At 43.7% G+C, this 21618-nt stretch overlaps 1 protein-coding gene across 1 annotated transcript; it reads left to right on the top strand.

The window, feature by feature from the left end:
* The first annotated feature begins 1190 nt into the window (after window positions 1-1190).
* On the top strand, window positions 1191-16859 carry LOC139222218 (sushi domain-containing protein 3). Its single transcript, XM_070854194.1, has 5 exons — window positions 1191-1458; window positions 13893-14084; window positions 15035-15188; window positions 15268-15453; window positions 16535-16859. The coding sequence occupies exons 1-5, from the start codon at window positions 1191-1193 to the stop codon at window positions 16857-16859; spliced, it is 1125 nt and encodes a 374-aa protein (XP_070710295.1).
* Window positions 16860-21618: the final 4759 nt, after the last annotated feature.

Here is a 21618-nt window from a genome sequence, read left to right as displayed (position 1 = left end):
ATGTAAAAGTGAAGAAAACAGATCTGGTTTGAAACGCCAGCCTTTAAGTGGCATGTTTGCTGTGTTGTATTTGTTTCAGCTTTTTGCAGCAGGTTTTTGTCATACAGTATTAAGAACGACAAATTACCATTTAAAGAAAATAGGGATCAAATTCTGAGTAAGACCACTAGATAAGTACATTAATTTATTTGTTAACTTTTCTATTTCTTTTATTATTATTATCTGTTTTCAGCCGCAGTTTGGTTAGGTTTAGGAAAAGATCGTGGTTCCAGTTGAGAAACACAGATATAAAAGGCAGGTACATATTGCCCTTTCACACCTAATGTTACTCTGTCTGCGTTTGGGGGCCACAAGCTTTCGAGTCCTGTCTTTGCCTCGTGGCTACGCTGAGGGTCACAAGCTAACAGCAGAGAGTATTGATCAGCGGGAGCGGTTTTCCGGTAAACTGTCCGTGCAGCCATTACGGTGAAACAACGGAGGGAGAGAGAAACACGGCGAGAGGGGCAGAGACCAGGAATATCAGGACTTAAGGCTGCATGAGTTACAGCTCAGCACAGCTCAGCGAATGAGTTACTGTTATGCAAGAGCTCAGTCAGCCCAGCTGGAGATCAGAGAGAGAGGGAGGGAGGGAGAGAGAGGGAGGGAGAGAGAGAGAGGGAGAGAGAGAGAGAGAGGGAGGGAGAGAGAGAGTGCAGTGGACCGAGTGAGCAGTGAGAGCACGAGTGAACGAGCTGAGGGACAGAGAGGAGAGGACTGGTGAGGAAACAACAGCAAGTGAGCAGAGAGCGAGCAGATTACAGCTGGATCTACCACACACACACACACACACACACACACACATGAACATGAACACACACACTCACTTCCTCTCTGTCATACTTTCTTGCAGCATGGCAGCATCATGAGTGTCAACACAGGGGGAGTTTTCCTCTCTCTGCCACGGGAGTGAGCAGAAAGGAAGAAGAGGACAGACAAGACAAACATAAAGAAGACCAAGGAGGAAGAAGAAGGAGAGGAGGGAAGGGAGGAGGAGAGGAGAGGAGAGGAGAGGGGAGGAAAAGAAGGGAAGAGGAGAGCAAACTTTCCTCTAAAGGATCTTTTCAGCTCATACTGAGACTCAAAGCGCCTCCCGATGAGGCTGTGAAGCCCTCCTTCCTCTTTCCTCTCTCAGAGCCTCATTACCCGGCCACATGTCTCCGATAGCGGCACCCACAGGGGCCCACCTCTGGGTGCTGCTGTGCCCCCTGCTCTGTGCTCTGGTCCTGGCTAGAGGCTCCACGCTGAGCCCGGAGGAGCTGCAGAGCACCGCTGCAACGTCGCTGCTGGAGGACTGGAGCAGCACGGTGATCCAGCTGCAGCCGGACCTGCAGACTGAAGCTCAGACTGAAGCTCAGACTGAAGCTCAGACTGAAGCTCAGACTGAAACACCAACTCTGAGCATCACCAGCAACTACACAGGTTAGATCTCTTCAGTTTTGTCCCATCAGTGTGAGGTTTGATGTTTTCTACTTGTGAGCAGAAAGTTGTCAGCTGTGAGCCTCAAGTGCTGCAGCTGAATCCACATTTAAAGATATTTTTCATGCAATTAGATCCTTTCCAATTGAACAAAAGTGTTTGTCAGATGTTCTTTCCTATGGATATCCTGCCTCGGTGAGTTATTCTGTTAACAGTGCAGAGAAGATTAGTCATTTTAATTGGTTAGACAGCATCGATTAAACATTTTCTTTAGCAAAAGCTCTAAAAATCCTGGGTTTCGGCTCCTAAAATGTGAATATTTGCATGTCTTGTTAGTCTTCTGTGGTGGCAAACTGGATTTCTTTGGGTTTTGGACAAGAAAACTCTTCAAATGTGTCAACTTGGGCTTTTGCAGTAGAAATGTAGCCTGTTCTAAAGTTTGCTGACTCCACTGCACAAAGCTTTGGATGTAGAAACATCACAGTCAGATTTTAGTGTAACTCCAGCAGTTACAATATAATCATAAGTCCTGTTATCAGGCTTCCCTCTTGTAGTTATACTTCTTAGAAGTTCGTGTAACTCTGTCGAAGTCCGTTCCCCACTGATCTGTGTTTGTCCGGCTTTTTACCTGAGCCCCACCTGAGCCCTGACCCCGAGTATCCTCTGTGACACTTGACCGATGGCTTGAATGTCAGCGTTGGCTCGGCTGCGCTCAGAGCTGGTGGTTAGGTTTGTTGCTTGAGCAGCGATCAAAGAAAAACCTCTGCCCTGTTTTTGTTAATGATTTTACCCTAAGACACTTTAATGTGTTCAAGTAAACATGTGTCTGCTGTAGCGTGTGTGTGTGTGTGTGTGTGTGTGTGTGTGTACCTCCTCACACTAAGGCCTTCCCCACAAGCACACGGGTGTTTCTGAAAACAAAGATCTTTCCTCTCACCTTTCGTCCACACACAAATAGTGTTTTTTAGTCACTTTTTTTTGGCCTGTCTTCTCAGAGTGTCTCTCCTTTTTCCTTTTTTTCATGTGTTGATGCATAAATGTACAGTTACTCTCCCTCTGCATGGAGGAACAGAGGCATTACTGGTCACTGCTCTGCAGCCTTGGACGGACCTTCAGTCGGTGGAACAACTTGGAGAACAAAGCGGTTGCTGCACACTGAAGGGCAGACGGCTGTAAACGAGGTCGTCTGTCAGTGTTGCATCAAAAAAAGTTGCATGCACACTCAACCATTTAGCAGACGAGAGGAGATTACTATTATCTTTGGCTCTTGAGGGACAGAGAATGTTTTCAACATGACAGGATTATCTTTTACACAAAGGATAGGAGGAAAAAACATCTTTAAAAATGTCGGGTACATGTGGACTTAACCTTAATCTGTGTGTGTGTGTGTGTGTGTGTGTGTGAGTGTGTGTGTGTGTGTGTGTGTGTGTGTGTGTGTGTGTGTGTGTGTGTGTGTGTGTGTGTGAGTGTGAGGCGGCAGGTGATGCAGTTAAAGACAGTTCGTTATGTCCGGGCCGGAGCCGCTCAGCCTAAAGAGAAAGCTGCAGCGCCGCTCGCATGACTTCACCTCCACTGGAGCATGAGCTGCCTTCCTCTCCTCCTCCTCCTCCTCCTCCTCCTCCTCCTCCTCCTCCTCCTCCTCCTCCTCCGCTCCCTCTGTCCATTCCCCTCTCCTTTTCTCCTCTCCATCTATATGTCACTCCCTCCCTCCCCACTGTTTATCTTCTCCAACATCTGTCTCATCTGTCTCTCTTTTTCCGCTAATTGTTTCTCTCCCTCTCTCACTTTATTTCTCTCCCATTTCTTTTTTATCTTTCTTGGTTTTTTCTTGTCTCTGAGTGTCACTTTCTTCTTTTATTTCCTTCCACTCTCTCCCCCCCTCCCTCTCCCTCTCTCTCTCTCTCCCCCCCCCTCTCTCTCATTCGTTTTCCACCATTTACTCTTATGTCCCTCGCCCGCCCCTTCTCGCTCGTGGAGCCTATATCCTCACGTGGATGCATAAATAGCCTCCAGCAGATGACAAAATGCAAACCTCACGTGCCTAATACATTCATCACACACACACACACACACACACACACACACACACACACACACTCATTCATTGGAAATGGACGCACTCGGCCCAAATGACACCAATCTTCTTAAAGGTTTATAGAATAAACAACACAGTTGCTCGTTTCATAACAGAAGCTCTGTGTCCGACAGAGCAGGAATAAGCGCTTTATACTTTAATAACTCAAACACACACACACACACACACTCAAACACACACACACACACACTCAAACACACACACACACACACAAGTACACACAGGTGATCAGCTGGCTTGCCACATTGCACCAATGCATGAGTTACGCCACACGGCTTTTATGTGAGAGAGCTTCCAAAAATTGTAAATCCTGGAGGTGTGATTAATATCAACGTTCCCAAAGTGTGTGTGCAGAGTGTGTGTGTGTGTGTGTGTGTGTGTGTGTGTGTGGGACAGTTTAAACTACTTATTCCAGCTAGCATTAACAGATAAAAGCTCCATTTTGTTTACTTTTTCCACTAGATTTTAAGCCTGTTTGACTCTTTCCTTCAGGTCTGGATTACAGCAGCAGAACTCTGTTTATGTTCGGACAGTTTGGCCATTTTAGTTTTTGGCTTCTCGGCTATAAAACCAGGCTCAGTTTTCATTCATAGGACCAAAAAAAAATTAATCCAATTAAATCGTGGATAGCTTTTGTACGTGCAGAGCTTTCAGACACAGAAGATTTATAAGTTTTTTGGAGTACAAACATTTCAACCTTTTCATTATTACTCTTAGCGAACTGGCTCTGTCACCTCTCAGTGTGCATTCATTACTTCTAGCTTTTCATTTCAACCAATGAATCCATTACAGTGACTGTTAATGTGACTGTGACTTCCACTAAAGGTTCATCGGCTCTGTGCAGCCTAAATCACCCCCCCAGTCCCCAGTGTGGCGATGTGCATCACCACTGGAGAGAGGAAGAGGTGCAGTTATCAGCTCGCCAACCTCTAGCAGCCCGTCGTTTGTATTTTTACCCTCCAACAACTTCCACACCAAGCCAAGAGGAAACTCTGGTGTTCACGGAGCTTCTTTATTATTCATGTTAATCAGTTTATTATCATTAAGAGGCTTCGCTTTGTTTTGCTTTCGGGTATTAAGTCTTAACGTGGTCATTTTAGGCTCCTCCTGCAAAGGCTCTAGGACTTCTTTCTTATTCAACATTTCTTTTAATGGTACGTCGTCTCTGTGTGTGATATCAGCCTTTTACCTGCTGATAACTCTAGTGTCCAGGTGTTACAGCTGATTCAACATATAGACATTTACATTTATCATCAGTAGCCATTTCTCTTCTTCTAAATTCTAAAATCTCTCCTTAAAACTTCCCCGCTGGTGATGCAGAAGTTCCCCTGAGGTTGGGATTTTATTATGATACTTTCCAGCATGTAGTTTGAGTAAAGAACAGACAGTTTAAAACCTTAAAGACAACATCTGTTGTTCTTCTTGTCATTAAACCAAGTCTGGAATATGTTTTTTTTTTTTTTTTTTGTATGAATTCAAAGCAGTTGTATTCAGACTCAGTGTGTGCAGGTTAGACACCATCAGCCTCTGCAGCTACTCGCCGAATCCACCGTTTTAAAATCGATGAAAGCGTTGAAGTAGACGTGTGAAGGTTTAGCACACTGAGCCTCGGAGCGACGGATCAAACCAGAGCTTTCAGACTCCGTCAATACCCGATCTGACACATTATGCAGCTCACCCAGGAATCCTCGCCCCCGGCCTTTCCTGGAAGTAAATTGATCAGAGAGTTCTGCTATTGATTAACTCGTCCTCCTCTTTTTACATCCGACTGCATTCACACACTCGCAATTATCTCCCCCCTGTTTGTGTGATGTCTCCAACCCCAGAGAAGCTAAAATCTAGGAGTAGTTTGAAAGGATTATAAAGACACGGAAACGAAACAACAACAACACGATGCAACAAACCTACGTGTTAAATCTCCGGGGGGCCAAAAAGCCTTTAAGGAACTTCCCTCAGACTACGACGTCCTGCTGGGGATGTGGCTGCCAGCTGAAGAGCAGAGGTTATTTCAGCCTGAGGAAATCCACAAGCCTTAACATTAACACGACAACACAGCCTATTAACCTCGACAGAGTGCTCAAGAGTTAATGTTAGTGTTAATCCCTAAATGAGGCCTATATCAGTTACCGAGCAGCCAGTCTGCCTCTTTAATCCGGCTGAGCGGGAGTTCACAGTCAATCCTCACTGTCTATCAAATGTCTTTCATTTGTTTGTCCAGAGTTTACACACAGTTTTCTGAGTTGTCTCTTACTGCTTGAGGGAATGAGCCCCCCCTCCACTTTTCTTACATTCCTACCAAAAAAAGGAAGCAGTGGAGAGTGAAACAAGTGCAACGGTGTGCAACAAAGAAGAAAGGCAGAATACTCTTAAAGAATCCAGCTTCTTGAACAAAAACAAATACAAATGTTGGGTTTTAGATGCAGCATCCACCTTACGCTGACCAATAAGCTGCTTATTCTTCACTCTCTTCAGATGAGATGGTCAGCCAAAAGCCTAAAACGTAAACGTGAAACTTTACAATGGCTTTAATCTTGTTAGCAGACAGGTAAAGCCAATTACCTTTGTCTATTCCAGGCTATATGTGGTGCGAGAAATCCTGTTAATGGCACGCTAACACCCAGGAATACAGATGTACACACTCCCAGGTAACAGGAGTCCAGTGCATCTTGAGCCAATTACTTCTGTCTATTTGGGGTTTTTGTGCACTAGAGAGCTGGAGGTCTTCACTCATGTGTCTCACACCAGCACTGCAAACTATTTGGTCCTTGGTATATTGTTAAAACTTAGGGTTGAGCAGCAGTTTAGCAAAGATCTTTGCAATGTCTGCATTTCTGCAAACATGCATGAAACATCCTTCAAGGAGAGTTTCTGTGAGGACACATACTGCTCATGCAAAGGCCCATGCATGCATCACAAGGGGTATTTCTGTCATCGACACACACTATCATCGCTCCATCCCATATGGTCGCCGGCAGCGGTTCAGGATCATTATTATCACCACCCCACGACTTAAAACTAGCGCTGCTTGCTGAGCAAAGTCGCTGAGGGAGAGTCGGGAATGAGCCTCCTCGCTGCCCCGATGGCAGGAGGAATGAAAGCGAAGACAAAAAAGACAAAAACGAAAACCTCGTCCAAGCTGTTTGTTGGCTCAGGGTGTCAGGAGCAGTCGCTTGGCATTTTGGGAAAGACACTTATTCTCTTTCTCAGCAGTCCCACTCTGATGTCTGTGCAGTGAAAATGTAGCTGCAAAGACTGGCATTGCCTGATTTGCGTCCCTGCGTCTGCCATCTTGGATAACCACATACGGCAACACCACGTGGACAAACCTCATTACAAAGCAATTTTCTTGGCATCAGAGATGTTGATGTTCGATCCAGAACAGACGGATATTTGGTTTGATCTGAGACACTCGAGCGTTTTTTGATGCGATATCTAGTTTTTGATGCTTTTTGTGTTATTGACATTGGCTGTGAAAAGATTTGTCCAAGTGGTGTTGCCGTACATGGCTGTCCAAGATGGCAGACGGCTGATTGGGCAGCGACGCAAATCAGGCAGTAACAACCAAATAAAACAAATGTGCCTACCAGCACTTCCTTACCAAAACATGTCGGGGTTATGTACCAGGTAACGAGTAGATTTTAAAAAAATGAAACAGTCAGACTCAAAACTCATAAAAAGTCTAATTTCTATTTCTACATATCGGTTTATTGATAAATCAAACAAATAATTAATGAGCTCTAAGGTGCTGGTACTGCAGACAGATCCATGGTAGCCTATTTCCTGTTTGCAGCAAGGTCGACTTCCAGGGTATAAAATTTCCCAGATCTTCCGCACATCAACGCCCATGCTTGTGCATTGTGGGGCCCATAGAGCAAACTTCCATTTAGCCCCCCACTAACATGAACTGGCGATAAATAAAACGACTGAACGGACTGAATGGATCAATTTCTGCACAGATTGTAGAAATCAGATGAAAAGAAAGTCTTTCGGAGCCCCTAAATTCACCTCAAAACCTGACACACGTCTTTGCGGCTTGGTTTTGCAGTCATAGTTTGGTTATGCTAAGCTAACCGGCTGCTGGTTGCAGCTAGCAAACAGATATGAGAGTAGTATTGATCTTCTAACTCGAATAAGGCAAAAAAGTGTCGCTTTAAAATCACAAGAAAAAGGTTCTCGACTTTGAAATTTGAGCTCAGACGGAAGGTGAATGATAGAAGTAAGAAGACGGGTCTCATCAGATACTCTTGCACTTGCATTTTCTGTGTTAAAAGTATTGTGTTTTATCATTTATCCATTTCCCACAAGCTGACGTGCATACTTTTACTTTCATTTCCTACATTTCCAGAACGCCTAAAGGAGTTTTTATTCGCTTATTGCGTTTGAAACAAAGTGACATCCACTGCTGAACACGCATGAAAGTGGAATTTAAGATCTCTGGTGTCTTTGTCATGTAACTTTGATGAAGGCCGTCAGCTTCATTGTGCTGGTTTTTCTCTGTCAGTAATTATATTTTTTTAGCTTTCATGGTGTCTATTGAGCTCTGTTCTCCGGGTGTAGCTGAAGGCTTCGACACCACTTTCCTGCCCGAACGTCAGTGAGGTTAAACAGTCAGTCGGTGGTGTCTGCAGTTTAAAATCAGCCGTGCTCTTCTTAACTGGACAGATTATCCTTAATCACAATCAAAGCTGCCAATTAAAGAGAAGAACTCCACTTCTACCTCTCGTTTCTGCATACAGTCAGCGGAAAGTTTGTCCAAACAAATGTCCTTGATCACTTTATTTCACTGGACACAAGCACTTATGCATGTCTGAGGCAAACATTCATGCCTTCATGCATTTGCACACACACACACACACACACACACACACACATATACACTAAGCAAGCAAGAGCGAGAGCCGGGGGGGATTAGGTAATCACTTGTGATAACGCGCATCAGTGAGGTGCCACAGAAATAGATCCAGTGATGGAGAGGACAGAGATGTTTGTTTCAGGGCAAGATCACACAGAGCTCGTGCAGCTGGAGCAAAGGGACCAAAAAACACTCAAGAAGAAGAAGCCAGACAGGAACACGAGGATGAGCGAGATGAAGCTCGTCAGCCGTCAGCCAAGAATGCCACCTTTCATTGACTTCAACTCAGACTTTTAGCATCTGGTAAAAGTCTTATTCAGATGACATTGTGAATCCTGGGAAAACTGCTTAATGAAGATTTGTATTTTACATGTTTCTGGTTCTAGATACAACTGTGCCGCATTGAAGTATGTCCACTTCACCAATACCTCCACTTCCACCAATAGGTTCAGATTCTTATTTAAAATGTCTGACACCATTACAAAAGGATCCCTACTGAGATAGAGCTGTAGGATCCTTTTTGTTAAACCAGAGAGTCAGAAAGAGTACCGTGCCAGACTCCATTGACAAAAGTAATAATTTTACGTCAAGGAATACAGGAGTGACTGCTCTACTGCTGCCGCGTTTGTTTTGTTTGTTTGTGTTATTGTGTGTTAGACAGGTATTTTGTTGGATCTGCATTAACCCTCTAAAACACCAAAGTCACGCAATAACACAAACAAGCCAACTGATCCAGACAGCAGTGGACAAGCCACTCTTATGCAAAATCGCTGTTTTTGTCAATGGAGTCTGGTAGCTTTGAAATAAGTGATATAATGGCTATTCTGGTGAAACTACAATGATCACGGCTGCCAGCTTAGGTCATCTACTGGACCAGTAATAAAGTTTTTGTACTTCCCTGTCATTTCAAATCCAAAATAGCACCCAGGTTTAAAAATACCAGTTATCTTTTAAGTTGCAGTATTGGAAGTGTAGGCTCACAAACCTTTTGTCTAATCTGTCTTTCAACTTTATGAAAGTTGGAATATTTAATCAGTGGAGCCTCATTTAAAGGGATATTTCCCTGCAACTCAACTCCTGGAAGAGCTTGATCAGGGCGAGGACGAGTGTTAATCATGTCATGATCAGTTTCACTGAGCTGAAAAGTAAATAGATTAACATGCAAGTACACCAATACAAGCATGTGTACAGCACATCTCCATACCTGTGTGCATGCCGTGGGTGCTTCTAGGAAGTGTGTTTGTTCTGTGTTGTGCATGTGAGTGTGTGTGTTTGAATCTTTAATGCAGAGAGCCTAATCTTTATTTAATCAGAAACTATTCTGAGTGCTTCCCTGACAGAGACAAGTGGGCAGGTTTTTTAAAAGAGAAGAATACAGTAGAGTGGATGCTTGGTCGGCAGGATCGGGTTGCCAGGTTTGGGGGTCCAGGAGTGTTTTAGCACCCCACAGGCAGCTGAACGCTCCGACTGGCAACCCACAGACGCCTTCTGAATGGGGCATGAAAGAGAGTCAACACACACAGAGCTAACATAGAGTCCTCTCTTTGTATGGAGCACACACTACCTGGACACGTTTACATGGATCCAAACAACAACACACATTTTCAATCTTTTCGGCATTAACTTTCTTAAAGCTGGGCTCCTCTGGGGATGTTCTGTTTGCTCACTCCACACTGGCGTCATTGTTCGTTCTTCTCTGTTTACTATAGCGTGTCGACTCGCGGGGGGGACGCTGGTGCTGCTGCGGCGCGGCAACAGCCAGCAAATACAACACCTCGGCGAGAAGCTTAAGACATGTCATGTAATATATTTCATTTATAGAGGTAAAGGCTTTTTATTTCACAGGCTAGTGTGTCAGGATTAAAGTCCATAAAACATAGTGTACATGAAGGGAAGATAACTGTGATTATATGGAAGCTCCTGCTACTAAAATGAGGTCTGATAATTAAAACCACCTCATTTTAATTAAACAGTATCATATCGCTTCCATTCAAATGCAAATTTCAGTCCTCGGAAGCTCTTTCGCCAAAAGATTTGCATCTCTCAAACACAAACGACAGGATTATGTTGTTTTCAACCAGCGTTCAAACACTTTTTGTTGGACTTAAAACAAAGTCAGAACCCTGGCATCAGCAAATAGGACAAATTCGCTCGTCTACGTCTGCTCTTCATTAAAATTCACGTCTTAATTATCCACCTGTCTCTTGCAGAGTGTAAAGAAAAACCATGATGTCTTTTATTAGGTGTAGATGTGCTGGATTTGACTGAAAAGCAGAACAAATGAGTCACAAACAATCCAACTCAGCGCTTTATGTCTGACTGTGGTTATATCACAGGTGCTGGGCCACTGAACAGACAGGACTTTTTTTTATATAAAAAGGTTTTATAGATCTAGATATTTTATTTTTCTGTTAAAAGATAATTCTAGCATTTAGCAGGTAGGCACAAAAACCTGGAAAACTTGGAATTGGTCCAGTGTGACCGAGAATGGTTGACAAACGAGCTGTAATGGCTGTAATGTGATCATTTGAGGCAGCTGCAACACTAAAAGTGCTTGTTTGATCCACTGACAGGCTCAGAGTGTTATTCTAAGTGTGTGACAGCATCATGGAAAGGATCCCTACAGAGAGAGACCTGGAAGATCCTTTTGGTTTAACCACAAACAGCCGTTATATCGCTCTCTGCACACACACCAGACTCCATTGACAAAAACAGTGATTTTACCCTCACAGAATATAGGAGTTACTGGTATACTGTTGCCTCAATCAATTAGTTTGTTTGTGTTATTGTGTGTTACACAAACTGAACTAACCCTTTAACACCAAAAAGTCACACAATAATTCAAAGTAACTAACAGATAGCGACAGCGATAGATCGGCAACTCCTGTGTAAAATTGCTATTTTTGTCTGTGGAGTCTGGTGGCTTTGAACCAAGCGACTTAACGGCTGTTTCTGGTTAAACAAGAAGGATCTTCCAGGTCTCTCTCTGTAGAGATCCTTTCTGTAATGTTGTGAGTCACTTAGAATAACAATCTGAGCCTGTCAGCAGATAAAACAAGCACTTTTAGTGGTCAATCATTGATTAGGCGCAATTGCCTCGATCTCCTGGACCAATTCCAAATGCTTTTCCACCTCCCAGTTATCTTGGGCTCAAAATCCTTAAAAATAGGGCCCAGGTTTAAAAATATCACAGTTGTACTTTTTGCACCTCTATTGAACACTTTCTCCAGCTTTTGGCTACGGTGGTGAACACACACACACACACACACACACACACAGAGTGGTAGCATCAGTAAAAGGTCTCTTGAGGAAACAGAATGGCTTTTAGTTTCCCCTTTAAAAACAGAGTCAGCTTGTCCTTGTTTCCCTGTACTGTACCCATTACGCACGTGTCTGGTTTGTGTGCCTTGGTGTGTGTGTGTGTGTGTGTGTGTGTGTGTGTGTGTGTGCGTGAGAAGGAGGGGATGCTGTCATCTTCATACTGGATCACGGGATCCTCTGCCTCTCTGTGTCTACCGCTGCAGAAAACCTCCCATCTGTCGCTCCTAATCAGCAGAGAGCAGCTTGCATGTTCACAGGGTCTTACTGCGGGATGACATCGCTCGCTCTCTCTCTCTCTCACACACACACACACACACACACACACACACACACACACACACACACACTACCCTAATACTGACAACTCTGACACAGCAAAACAAACCGCAGCATCACGTGTCCTTCTGGCCGTTCGTGCTTTAATTTCCTTTCTGTGTTCATTTCTTTCTTCAAGTTATTTCAAAAGCTGCGCTGATCATGTTTTTATATTAACAGTTTAAATAACTGTGTGTGATATAAAAGGTTTCCCTTTTAGCGACAAACCTGCTGAGAATCATCACCTGACTCGCCGTTGTAGCATCTTTCAGCTGGTTTTTTTTGGTTTTGTGACCCCCAAACTTCCATTCGGTCTCTTTCTGCAGCTACGACAAGGTGAGCACAGCATTCAGCATATTTCCATCAGGGGTTGGTGGAGCCCAAACCAGAGTTAAAAGAGTGAATGTTGGACTATTTGACATGACCCCAGATGCTGATGTTGCTCTATGTGTGTTAGATTGTAACTAGGCAGCTGTTTGCTAACATCTAAGCTGATAATATCTCAGTGTTGTGTTTTAAGTGGTCAAAAAGATTCTGTTGAAGCAGCTTTAAAGGGGTAAAGTCCACTCTTAGCCGAGAGCGAACAACGCCGACCCGTGATGTCACTCCAGCGCCGCCTTAATAAAAGACCCAAGCTGTGGGATTTATTCAGACGATGACATAAAACAACCAAAACAAACCACAAACAGTCAAAAGTCAACAGCTTTAACTAAAATCCCAGACGCAGAGGCAGCAGAGGCCTCTCCTCTGCAGCATTTATCCCCGTCCTTACCTGGACCAGGTGCTCTTCACTCAGGACTAATCAGGTAGAGAGGAGCAGGGCGGAGCATTACAGGAGGGGAAGAGGGACAAACAGCACGGAGAAGAATTTGTTGTGGTGAATGTTGCTGTTAAAGTGACGACGCGTCCTAGCAAATCATTACTTTTATTAAGAAAAGAGCAGCAAACAAAGCTCCTCCAACCATCTGTCTTTTTCTACTTACACAGATATCTTAAAGGTCTCATGTTCTGCTCATTTTGAAGTTCCTACTGGTGTCTGGAGGTTTAATGGTCCTCATACTGGACATGGCTGCCAAATTGAACCCCACAGCTTGGAGACAAAAGAGAAAAGGTGGTCTGTTCTCATAGTTTGAGGCTCTCTGGACGCACTGGAGACACATATTCACGACATTAAAGAGTGCATTTGGCATAATATGTGACCTTTAATGTAGTATGAGTCAGTAAAGAGAGTTTTAAAAGCCAGAAATCCCAGCGGTAATCGCTGAGTCATCAGCATTGATCAGCAGCCCTGTCAAACTGCTGCAGATCACACAGCCGTCATGTGTTATGGTGCAGAAATAAACTCAGCTTATTTTCCATTTGAGTAAAATGTTTTGTGCTGTAGGATTTCACGATGTTTCCTGAGAGCCTTAAAAAATCCCTGCAGCACAGTCTAACAATAGCTGCCGTATCACGAGACCTCTCAGAGGTATTTGCGTATTGTAGCATGAGGAAGATAAAAATAGTACTTTCTGTCTCTCCCTCTCTTCGTCGCTCTGCGTCTTGTCTATCCGGCGTGGCTGTGAATCTGAGATGTGTCTGTGTTTGAGAATAAAGAGAGAGAAGGTGTTGAGAGCTGTGTCCACGTTGGTGTTTTTGCTTTTTGTGGCATCATTGACTGAATAAAGACAGAAAACATGTTGATCCAGAACAACAGTGGATGTAGAAACTATAGAAAACTAATAAACTAATTCACTGAGCTGATAAATCAAGAGAGAAGGAGGCCCAATCAGATTAAGTGTTTCAGGAACATTTTAGAACCACTGATTAGTGTTAATTAGTCAAAACCACCATCTTTGTCTGCTCCCTGCTCAGGTTTGTCCTGCGTCCCCGTCCTGCCGCCACGCCGGGGTTCCTTCTACGTGGAGACGGGCACCGGCCAGTCAGTGGGCAGCGTGTTGGCCTTCTGGTGCAGGGAGGGTTACCAGCTGGTCGGCAGTGACAAAATCTACTGCAGCGTCAGGAACGGCAAACCACAGTGGAGCAACTACCTGCCTGTCTGTGAAGGTGAGCAGGTTAAAGCAGCTTCATTTCACATTTCACTCATATTCCCAGTGAGAAATCCTCTTCAGTGAGCTGCTAGACTGGACTAGCTCTCATTTCTCATGCCTGGTTAGGCGTGAAATCTAGTTGCAGCTCACATGTAAAGCATCGCTGGTGAACTTTGCGAGATCTTGCAGAAATAGTAGTACAGAACATTTACTGCAATAAAAAACAGAGAAAAGGTATCTTTATCAATCCAGCTGGACATGAACAAGATCTTGCAGGCCACTACAGACTCATTTTCTGGGGGTCTGTTGATGAAATTAAATTAAGTTATATTGCTCAGTTCAAATCCACCAGACTCTATTGACAAAATCAGTAATTTTACCACGCAGAACACAGGAGTTTGTGGGTCTAGCTGCTGCGACTTTGGTGTTTTAACACGTTAGTTCAGATGCAAACCCATTCTTTAAAACACCGAAGTGACACAATAGCATAAACAAGTTAAACAACTGAGACAGCGGTAGACCAGCAGCTCCTGTTTTCTGTGAGGTAAAATCACTGTTTTTGTCAATGGAGTCTGGTGGCTTTGAGCCAATTGCCGTAACAGCTGTTGCTGGTGAAACAAAAAGGATCTTACAGCTCTATTTCAGTAGAGATTCTCCCTGTAATGTTGCCAAACAGTGTAAATAACAACTGAGCCTGTCAGCGATAAAAAAAACAAGTGCTTTTAGTGAATGTACTGAGTCTGGCACATTTCCCCTGAAGAATTACATTACAGCCGTTGTAGCTTGTTCGAACTTGAACTTGCGAGATCTTGCAGAAATAGTAGTAAAGAACATTTACTGCAATATAAAACAGAGGGAAGGAGTTATCTTTATCAATCCAGCTGGACATGAACAAGATCTTGCATCATTATTGATTATCTGTTGATGAAATGAATGGTTTTTAAATGGAATCCTTCCCCCCCACAGCGATCCCCAGGCCGGAGGACCGCGGCCTGAGAGTGGCCGTGTTGGCTTCAGTGGTGAGTGGCATCGTCATCCTCGCCATGTCCCTGTCCTTCCTCATCTGCTGCCTGCAGGAGCGCTCCAGCCGGGACCGAGCCAAGAAGGAGGGTCGGAGCAGGTAGGACCGGAGCCTAAAGTGACCCTCAGTGTAAAACCCAGACTTTCCCAGCGAGCTGACGAAGGCCTCTCCTCCACAGGCGGAGAGAGAAGCGCTCGGCTCGTCGCAGCGAGTGTTGGCTGGAGAGAGAGGAGGGTGAGTGGGAGTCTTTCCCTCCTCCCAAGATCTTCCATCTCTCCCAGAGGATGAACCCCCGTCTGGCCCCCGACAGCCCCCTGTACCTGACTGGAGGACTGGGTGGGTACGAGAACAGAGGATACCAGAGGTAAAGCAGCAGCACTCAGACTCACACAAATACATCTCAATGCAATGAATCCATTTTCATCTCAATCTGAAGTTCAGTTGACTTTTTTAATCCTACAAATATTCCTCTTGGATTTGGAATCAGTTCACTGTCTCATTGAATTTATAAATTTAATGGAAATACCTTTATAAGTGTTTAAGCTGAGACACAAACAATATGAAAAGAGGTTTTGGAAGGTTAGAGCACACATGTGGAATCTGATAGAAGCACAAACACCACAAGTATATAACATCACTACAAAGTCAAAGTAGGTCCACTAGAAGTGCTTGTTTTTGCCACTGACAGACTCAGATTGTTGTAAATAGTAATGAAATAGTGTTTGACAACATTACAGAAAGGATCACTACAGAGGTAGACCTCTGAGATCCTTTTTGTTTAACCAGAAACAGCTGTTGTAGTGCTCAGTTCAAAGCCACCAGACTCTATTAAGAAAATCAGTCATTTTACCACGCAGAACACAGGAGTTTGTATGTTTAGTTGCCGTGACTTTGGTGTTTTAACACGTTAGTTCAGATGCAAACCCATTCTTTAAAACACCGAAGTCACACAATAGCATGAACAAGTTAAACAACTGAGGCAGCAGTAGACCAGCAGCTCCTGTTTTCTGTGAGGTAAAATCACTATTTTTGTCAATGGAGTCTGGTGGCTTTGAGCCAATTGCTATAACAGCTGTTCCTGGTTAAACAAAAAGGATCTTACAGCTCTATTTCAGTAGAGATTCTCTCTGTAATGTTGCCAAACAGTGTAAATAAGCCTGTCAGCGATAAAAACAAGTGCTTTTAGTGAATGTACTGAGTCTGGCACATTTCCCCTGAAGAATTACATTACAGCCGTTGTAGCTTGTTCGGAGCCCATTTGGAGCTGCTGGCTGAGGTGATTTAGTGGACCGATTCCAAAAGTTTTTGTACCTGCCAGTTATTTTGAACACATAATATGTAAAAACACAAGTTTAAGAATACCACAGTTGTGTTTTAAGGCTGATTTAAACTTGATTTTCTCAGGTCACTATACAAACACCACCTTCACTCTGTGTTTCACTCAGGAGTCAGGAGAGTTTGCTGAAGGCCTCCATGCCCGGACTCTACCGCTCCGAGTCTCAGCTGTACCCGCACGTCGTCCTGCAGAGGGTCCCGACCCCAACAGCGCCCTCGGCCCCTTCAGCTCCATCCGCCCCCCTCTACCTCCACCTGCCCTCCTCCTCCTCTGCTGCCTCCACACCCGCCCACAGCCAGCCTCACATCATGGCGCAGTACCCCACCCCGACGTACCCGCCCAACCCCAACACGGCCGTGCCCGCCTACCCCCACCCGACGCCGGCGCCCATCTACCCCAACCCCAACCCGACACCACAGCGGCCATGGCAGTAGCTACGTCGCCCATCCTCCACATTTACAGGCAGCGTCGCCCAAAAAGAACATGTGAAAATGGAGATGCAGCCACTGTAGGCGCTCCCCCCTTTTTACTGCATGCTCGCTGAACTTCTCCTGCATTTTGGCCTCAACAGGAACCAAACACCAGATTTCTTTTGTTCCTTAATTCCCCTCTGAACTGCTGCTGCTGCTGCTGCTGGTCCACTCTCTGTTCTTTGGGGAAAAGGATTGCTTTCTTCTACTCGTCAGAAATGACAAGGAAGCTTCGAGGAGCCAGTTGACAAGGGAACACAGCAAGTTTTACTTTTAAAGGGTGACGTTCATGAAAGAATAATCTACTCTGAAGGATTGTGAAGGACTTTGACTGTTTCGGCAGCTCAAACCTCTCAGCAGTGTTGATTTTTTAATAGTTTATTGTTAAAAAAAACCTCCTATCAGCCTTCCTGAGGTCCACATAATCTAACATAGACAGATATATATTATATATTTTCTTTAAAACTAAAAAAAACCTACTGTAACATGAACTTCTTAAGTCTCACACGTGATATTATGAAGGGTTTTAGTGTCACTTTACAGCTCATGTTAATATGTCCTGGTATTTGCCTGCACTGTGTGGAGAAAACAGGCCAACTGTAGGGATTTATGGGCAGCAAGCACACTGTGATTAAAATGCCACTGAATGCAGCCGTTTGTTGTGCTGCTCGTATGGATTCAACGATACAGCGGCCATCTTGAGTGGATCCTTTCTCTCTCCAAATCAACTACATGTACACATTTTTTCCTGTCTGATTATTTGTCTCAGCTCGTTCTGTTCGATTGTTAATTATGACAAAAGCTTGATTTATGATTCTGCGTTTTCACTGGTTAGGTGTTCTGGCAAAGTCGTTCAGGCCCACTGATGGATTTAGGAACATGTAAAATATTACATGACTAAAATACTGACTGGAAATCACACCTGGATCAGATGATAATTGCAAGTGATTAGCACAACTTGAATTAACTTGTTTGAGCCCTAGGTAGCTTCAGATACTATGTACGTTGTAGGAAACTGCACAAAAAATGCGCTGACGTGTAAAGTTTGTGCAGGAAAGTGGAGAAAGGACGTCGACCTGTAAACTCTGAGTCACTTGAATCCTCTAAACTGCAGCTGTGCAGCTTTACAGTAAATGTGGATGTTTTAAATGAATAATTAACCTCAAACCTTAATTATTCCCTCGGTCCTTGTACAGACATTTTTAATCATAACTTCAGTGTCCAAGAGCCTCTTTACTGTCGCTTTAGTCCGTTTGCACTGTAGCTACGGGGACTCAAGTAGGAACACTAACAAATCTGCACTTTACATTTTACGACGGAGGTGTTTGACTGGACAGTTGAATATTTCTCTTACTGTAAACTATTTGTTGTATAATAATAATAATAAAACTGCCATAAAAGCTGAATAAAGAGACTTTTTGTTTAGTTCAGCACGTGTTCTCAGTGTGTGCTACTCTGACAGAGGAGAGGAAGAGGAGGAAAATAGATGAAGGACGGAAGGAAATGGGTGAAGGAAGAGAGAAAAGAAGGGCCTAATTCATCATAGTGTTGTGACAGCTGAAAATGAGGAGATGACCTGATTTGCCTGCAGAGCGACGCTGACACACGAGGAAGATGGCGTGCGCTCACCAGACTTGAGTGACAGAAGAGCGAATCTCACACGTTGGTGGCGGCCGAGCATCCTACTCACAAATAAGTAAAAGTCGGCTTGCGTTGGGACGACTGACGTGTGGGCCGGAACGCTGATGTGGCAGAAAAATAGATCATTTTAGGTGAAGCGTGCTGGCTGGGTAGATTTTCATGCATTTCAGTCAAAAGACAAAAGGTGACCACAAGCACGGCGTGTGTGCAGAAGAAAACTGGCAGTAAAATCAGGCAGAAAACAGACTGCAAGCGATGGAAATCACACCGCTTTGCATTTAAGGTTGGAAAAACTGCACCTGCTCATTTGTTTTGTCTGAGCTTCATATAGGCGTGAGTCTGTGCGTCTGTGTGTTTGTGTGTTTTGGGGGTTTAAGGGGCTTTCAGGAACCGACGAGAGACGAAGAAGACGTGCAAAGAGGTAAGATGGAGTTTCACGCCTGGATAACAGAATCAGAGATAATTAACGGGAGCAACTGTACAGGTGAGGAAAATCAGAAAGGAGAAAATTCCTCTGAATCTGACACAAACACAGGCGGTTTGACTTTGATTTGAATTTAATTAAAGTAATTTCTCACTTACTCGTGGCGGTAGCTGTCCAGGTTTTGAGATTCAAACATCAGACGAGGCAAATTGAATTAATCTGTAGTGCTCACAGCTTTGATTACATTTAAGGAACAGCGACTTTTCTGCCCAGAAACAGTCACCTTGTTACTCTAATTATTCTAACAGAAAACTGGGTATAACTAAGGGAGTCTGTAGAAATGGTCCCCCATGAAGACAATTTGCCAGTTTTAATGATTAATTGCATCAATCTAAGCTTCTCTGAGGAGGAAATTTAAAGATTTGTTTAACTTAATGACTATTTAAGCAGGCGTTGTGTCATTAGGCCGAACAGAAATGACAATAAAGACCACCTCAACCCTGAAGACTGTACAGGAAACAAAACAAGACAACAAAAAGCATCACCTAATAGTAATTTAATAATTATGTATAATTATTACAGTCTTCTACTGCATCATGGGGGATGACATCCAGTGTTTAAGCACAGAAAGCAGAAAAAAAATCATGTTTCATTAAGTTTATATTACAGTATAGTCTAATTATTTTGAACTGTGACAGATCTACACCCAACAAACCCATTTCAAAAACTCAGATCATTTCTTCTGAAGGTGAGGAGTCTGCGTCCCTGTGCACTTATTCCTCCTTCGTGGTGCAAATACGGCGCTGAGAGCATCTGGTGAAAGTATTAAAATTACCTCCAGAACGTAGCGGGGGCGCTCCACAGGGCTGATGACTCTCAGTGTGCACGAAGCCCAAAAATAATCCTGTCAGTGTGCTGAAGCGCCTGGTGTGAGACACAGAAACTAAAGAGCGAGTTTTAAGGACTCACAGGGGTCATAATGTATCTCTGCCTGTTAGAGTTAGATATTGATAATCTCTCTCTCTGACTTGGCAGGACTTGTTGTGGTGTGACGCTGTATTTGCCACCATGTCCCAGGAGGATTTCCACTCTGCATTCTCAAAGTCTGAGTATATTCAAGCCTTCTGCCGTGAAGAGCAGTGGGAAGAGATCTGGTTGTATGCTGATGTTTTCATCCTGATCACAGGGGTGGTGGCTAACGCCGCCCTGCTTTGGCTGTTTCTGAGGGAGGGGAAACCAATGTCGGCCTCAAAGGTAGATACAGGGCCTACAGGTGTATGAGCCTGAGCATGGCTTTAGATCTTTGGGCAGGACTCAAGGCCAAAGGTGACCCAGCTTTGTCAGCTGAGGCCACAGTCCTCTTGATAAAACAGCCACCGTCACTCTCTTATTGGTCTTATTATTACTGTTATTATCTTTATTCTTCTATTTTGTATTATCATAAGGACCTGATATGATTCACCTCTTGTCCTGAAATGTTTTTAATCCTGTTTTAACCATGTGAAGCACTTTGTCACTTTGGGCCGTATGAATAAAGCTTTTGAACTTAAGAAATCATAAAACATAATTTTGGAAAAGAGCTCATCTTAAACCTGACTTTACTAAACCTAAACCTCTGTCAAAACCTTTGTCTTTCAGGTTCTAGGTGTGAACCTTGTTGCCATGGATATTATCTACCTCTCTGTAATGCCTTTCGGCTTAGTTCATGATGCTGAGATGGCTGAACAATTCAAACAAAACACTTCAGGTGAGCACGACCGGAGATTAGCCTCAGAGATAACGACTCAAGTAGCAGAAGAAGAGAAGAAAAGTTTTGGGTTTAAGTGAATTATTTTAATAAACTTTACTTTACTCCTTAATTCAAATAATTTGTAAGTGTTATCATCATAATAATTTATTTGTGGCAGTCATGTTCCTCAGATGTCTGTTTGAACTTTTATATTCAACAAAGTGGAAAGAAAACGAATTAAAAAATAAAACCTTCGCACTCATCCATTGTGAAACAAAAAGCTGTGCGTGCAATAAGCGCCAAGTGACAAAAATGTGTTAATTAATTATACATTTAGAGTTAGACTGGGAGGGAAAACCCTGTTAAGATCCCACCACATCTCCCCTTTAACTCCCCCTAGAGAGACTTTTGGCTTTGTCCTGTTGAATTTATATGACTGAACTGTAATTTCACAATAGTCTAAAACGTTCTAATTTAATTTGAATTTTCAATCTTTTCAGCCATCTCCTGGCAGCATTTCAACGGTACAAGTTCAATGACAGAAGCAAGAGATATCTTCAACATGTTCAACCTGATTGGCTGTCCCCTGCTGCTGGCCTGCATGTGCATGGAGCGCTACCTGGCGGTGATTAGACCCGTGCTGTACCTGAGCCTAAGGAAGTGGGAGTATCGCATGGCTGTTTCTGCTGTGGTGTGGGCAATCACCTTGTCCTTCTGTTTGGCCACAGGTAAGAGACGCTGGGTAAAGAGTTCAACATAGAAACTAATCTCCGAGCAACAGCAGCCGACGTGGAATCATCGTGGAGTTCACGTATGCAGATGATGCATTACAATTCATCACCTGCTTCACACAATGGAAAAAACATATAAAAAATAATTAATAACAACAAGTTTTCAACCTTTTTTCCATCTATCAAAACAAAAATTGG

The sequence above is a fragment of the Pempheris klunzingeri genome, chromosome 22, assembly GCF_042242105.1.
Source record: "Pempheris klunzingeri isolate RE-2024b chromosome 22, fPemKlu1.hap1, whole genome shotgun sequence".
Classification (NCBI taxonomy): domain Eukaryota; kingdom Metazoa; phylum Chordata; class Actinopteri; order Acropomatiformes; family Pempheridae; genus Pempheris; species Pempheris klunzingeri.
Note: the sequence above shows the minus strand (reverse complement) of the source record. Positions and strands in the feature narration are given on the sequence as shown.

What these genes read in the sequence shown, in the direction of transcription:
- LOC139222218 (XM_070854194.1), top strand. Translation starts at nt 1,191, where the DNA reads ATGTCTCCGATAGCGGCACCCACAGGGGCCCACCTCTGGGTGCTGCTG. An exon ending in CATCACCAGCAACTACACAG is followed by an intron (nt 1,459 to 13,892) that starts GTTAGATCTCTT and finishes CTCCCTGCTCAG; the next exon opens with GTTTGTCCTGCGTCCCCGTC. An exon ending in GAGAACAGAGGATACCAGAG is followed by an intron (nt 15,454 to 16,534) that starts GTAAAGCAGCAG and finishes TGTTTCACTCAG; the next exon opens with GAGTCAGGAGAGTTTGCTGA.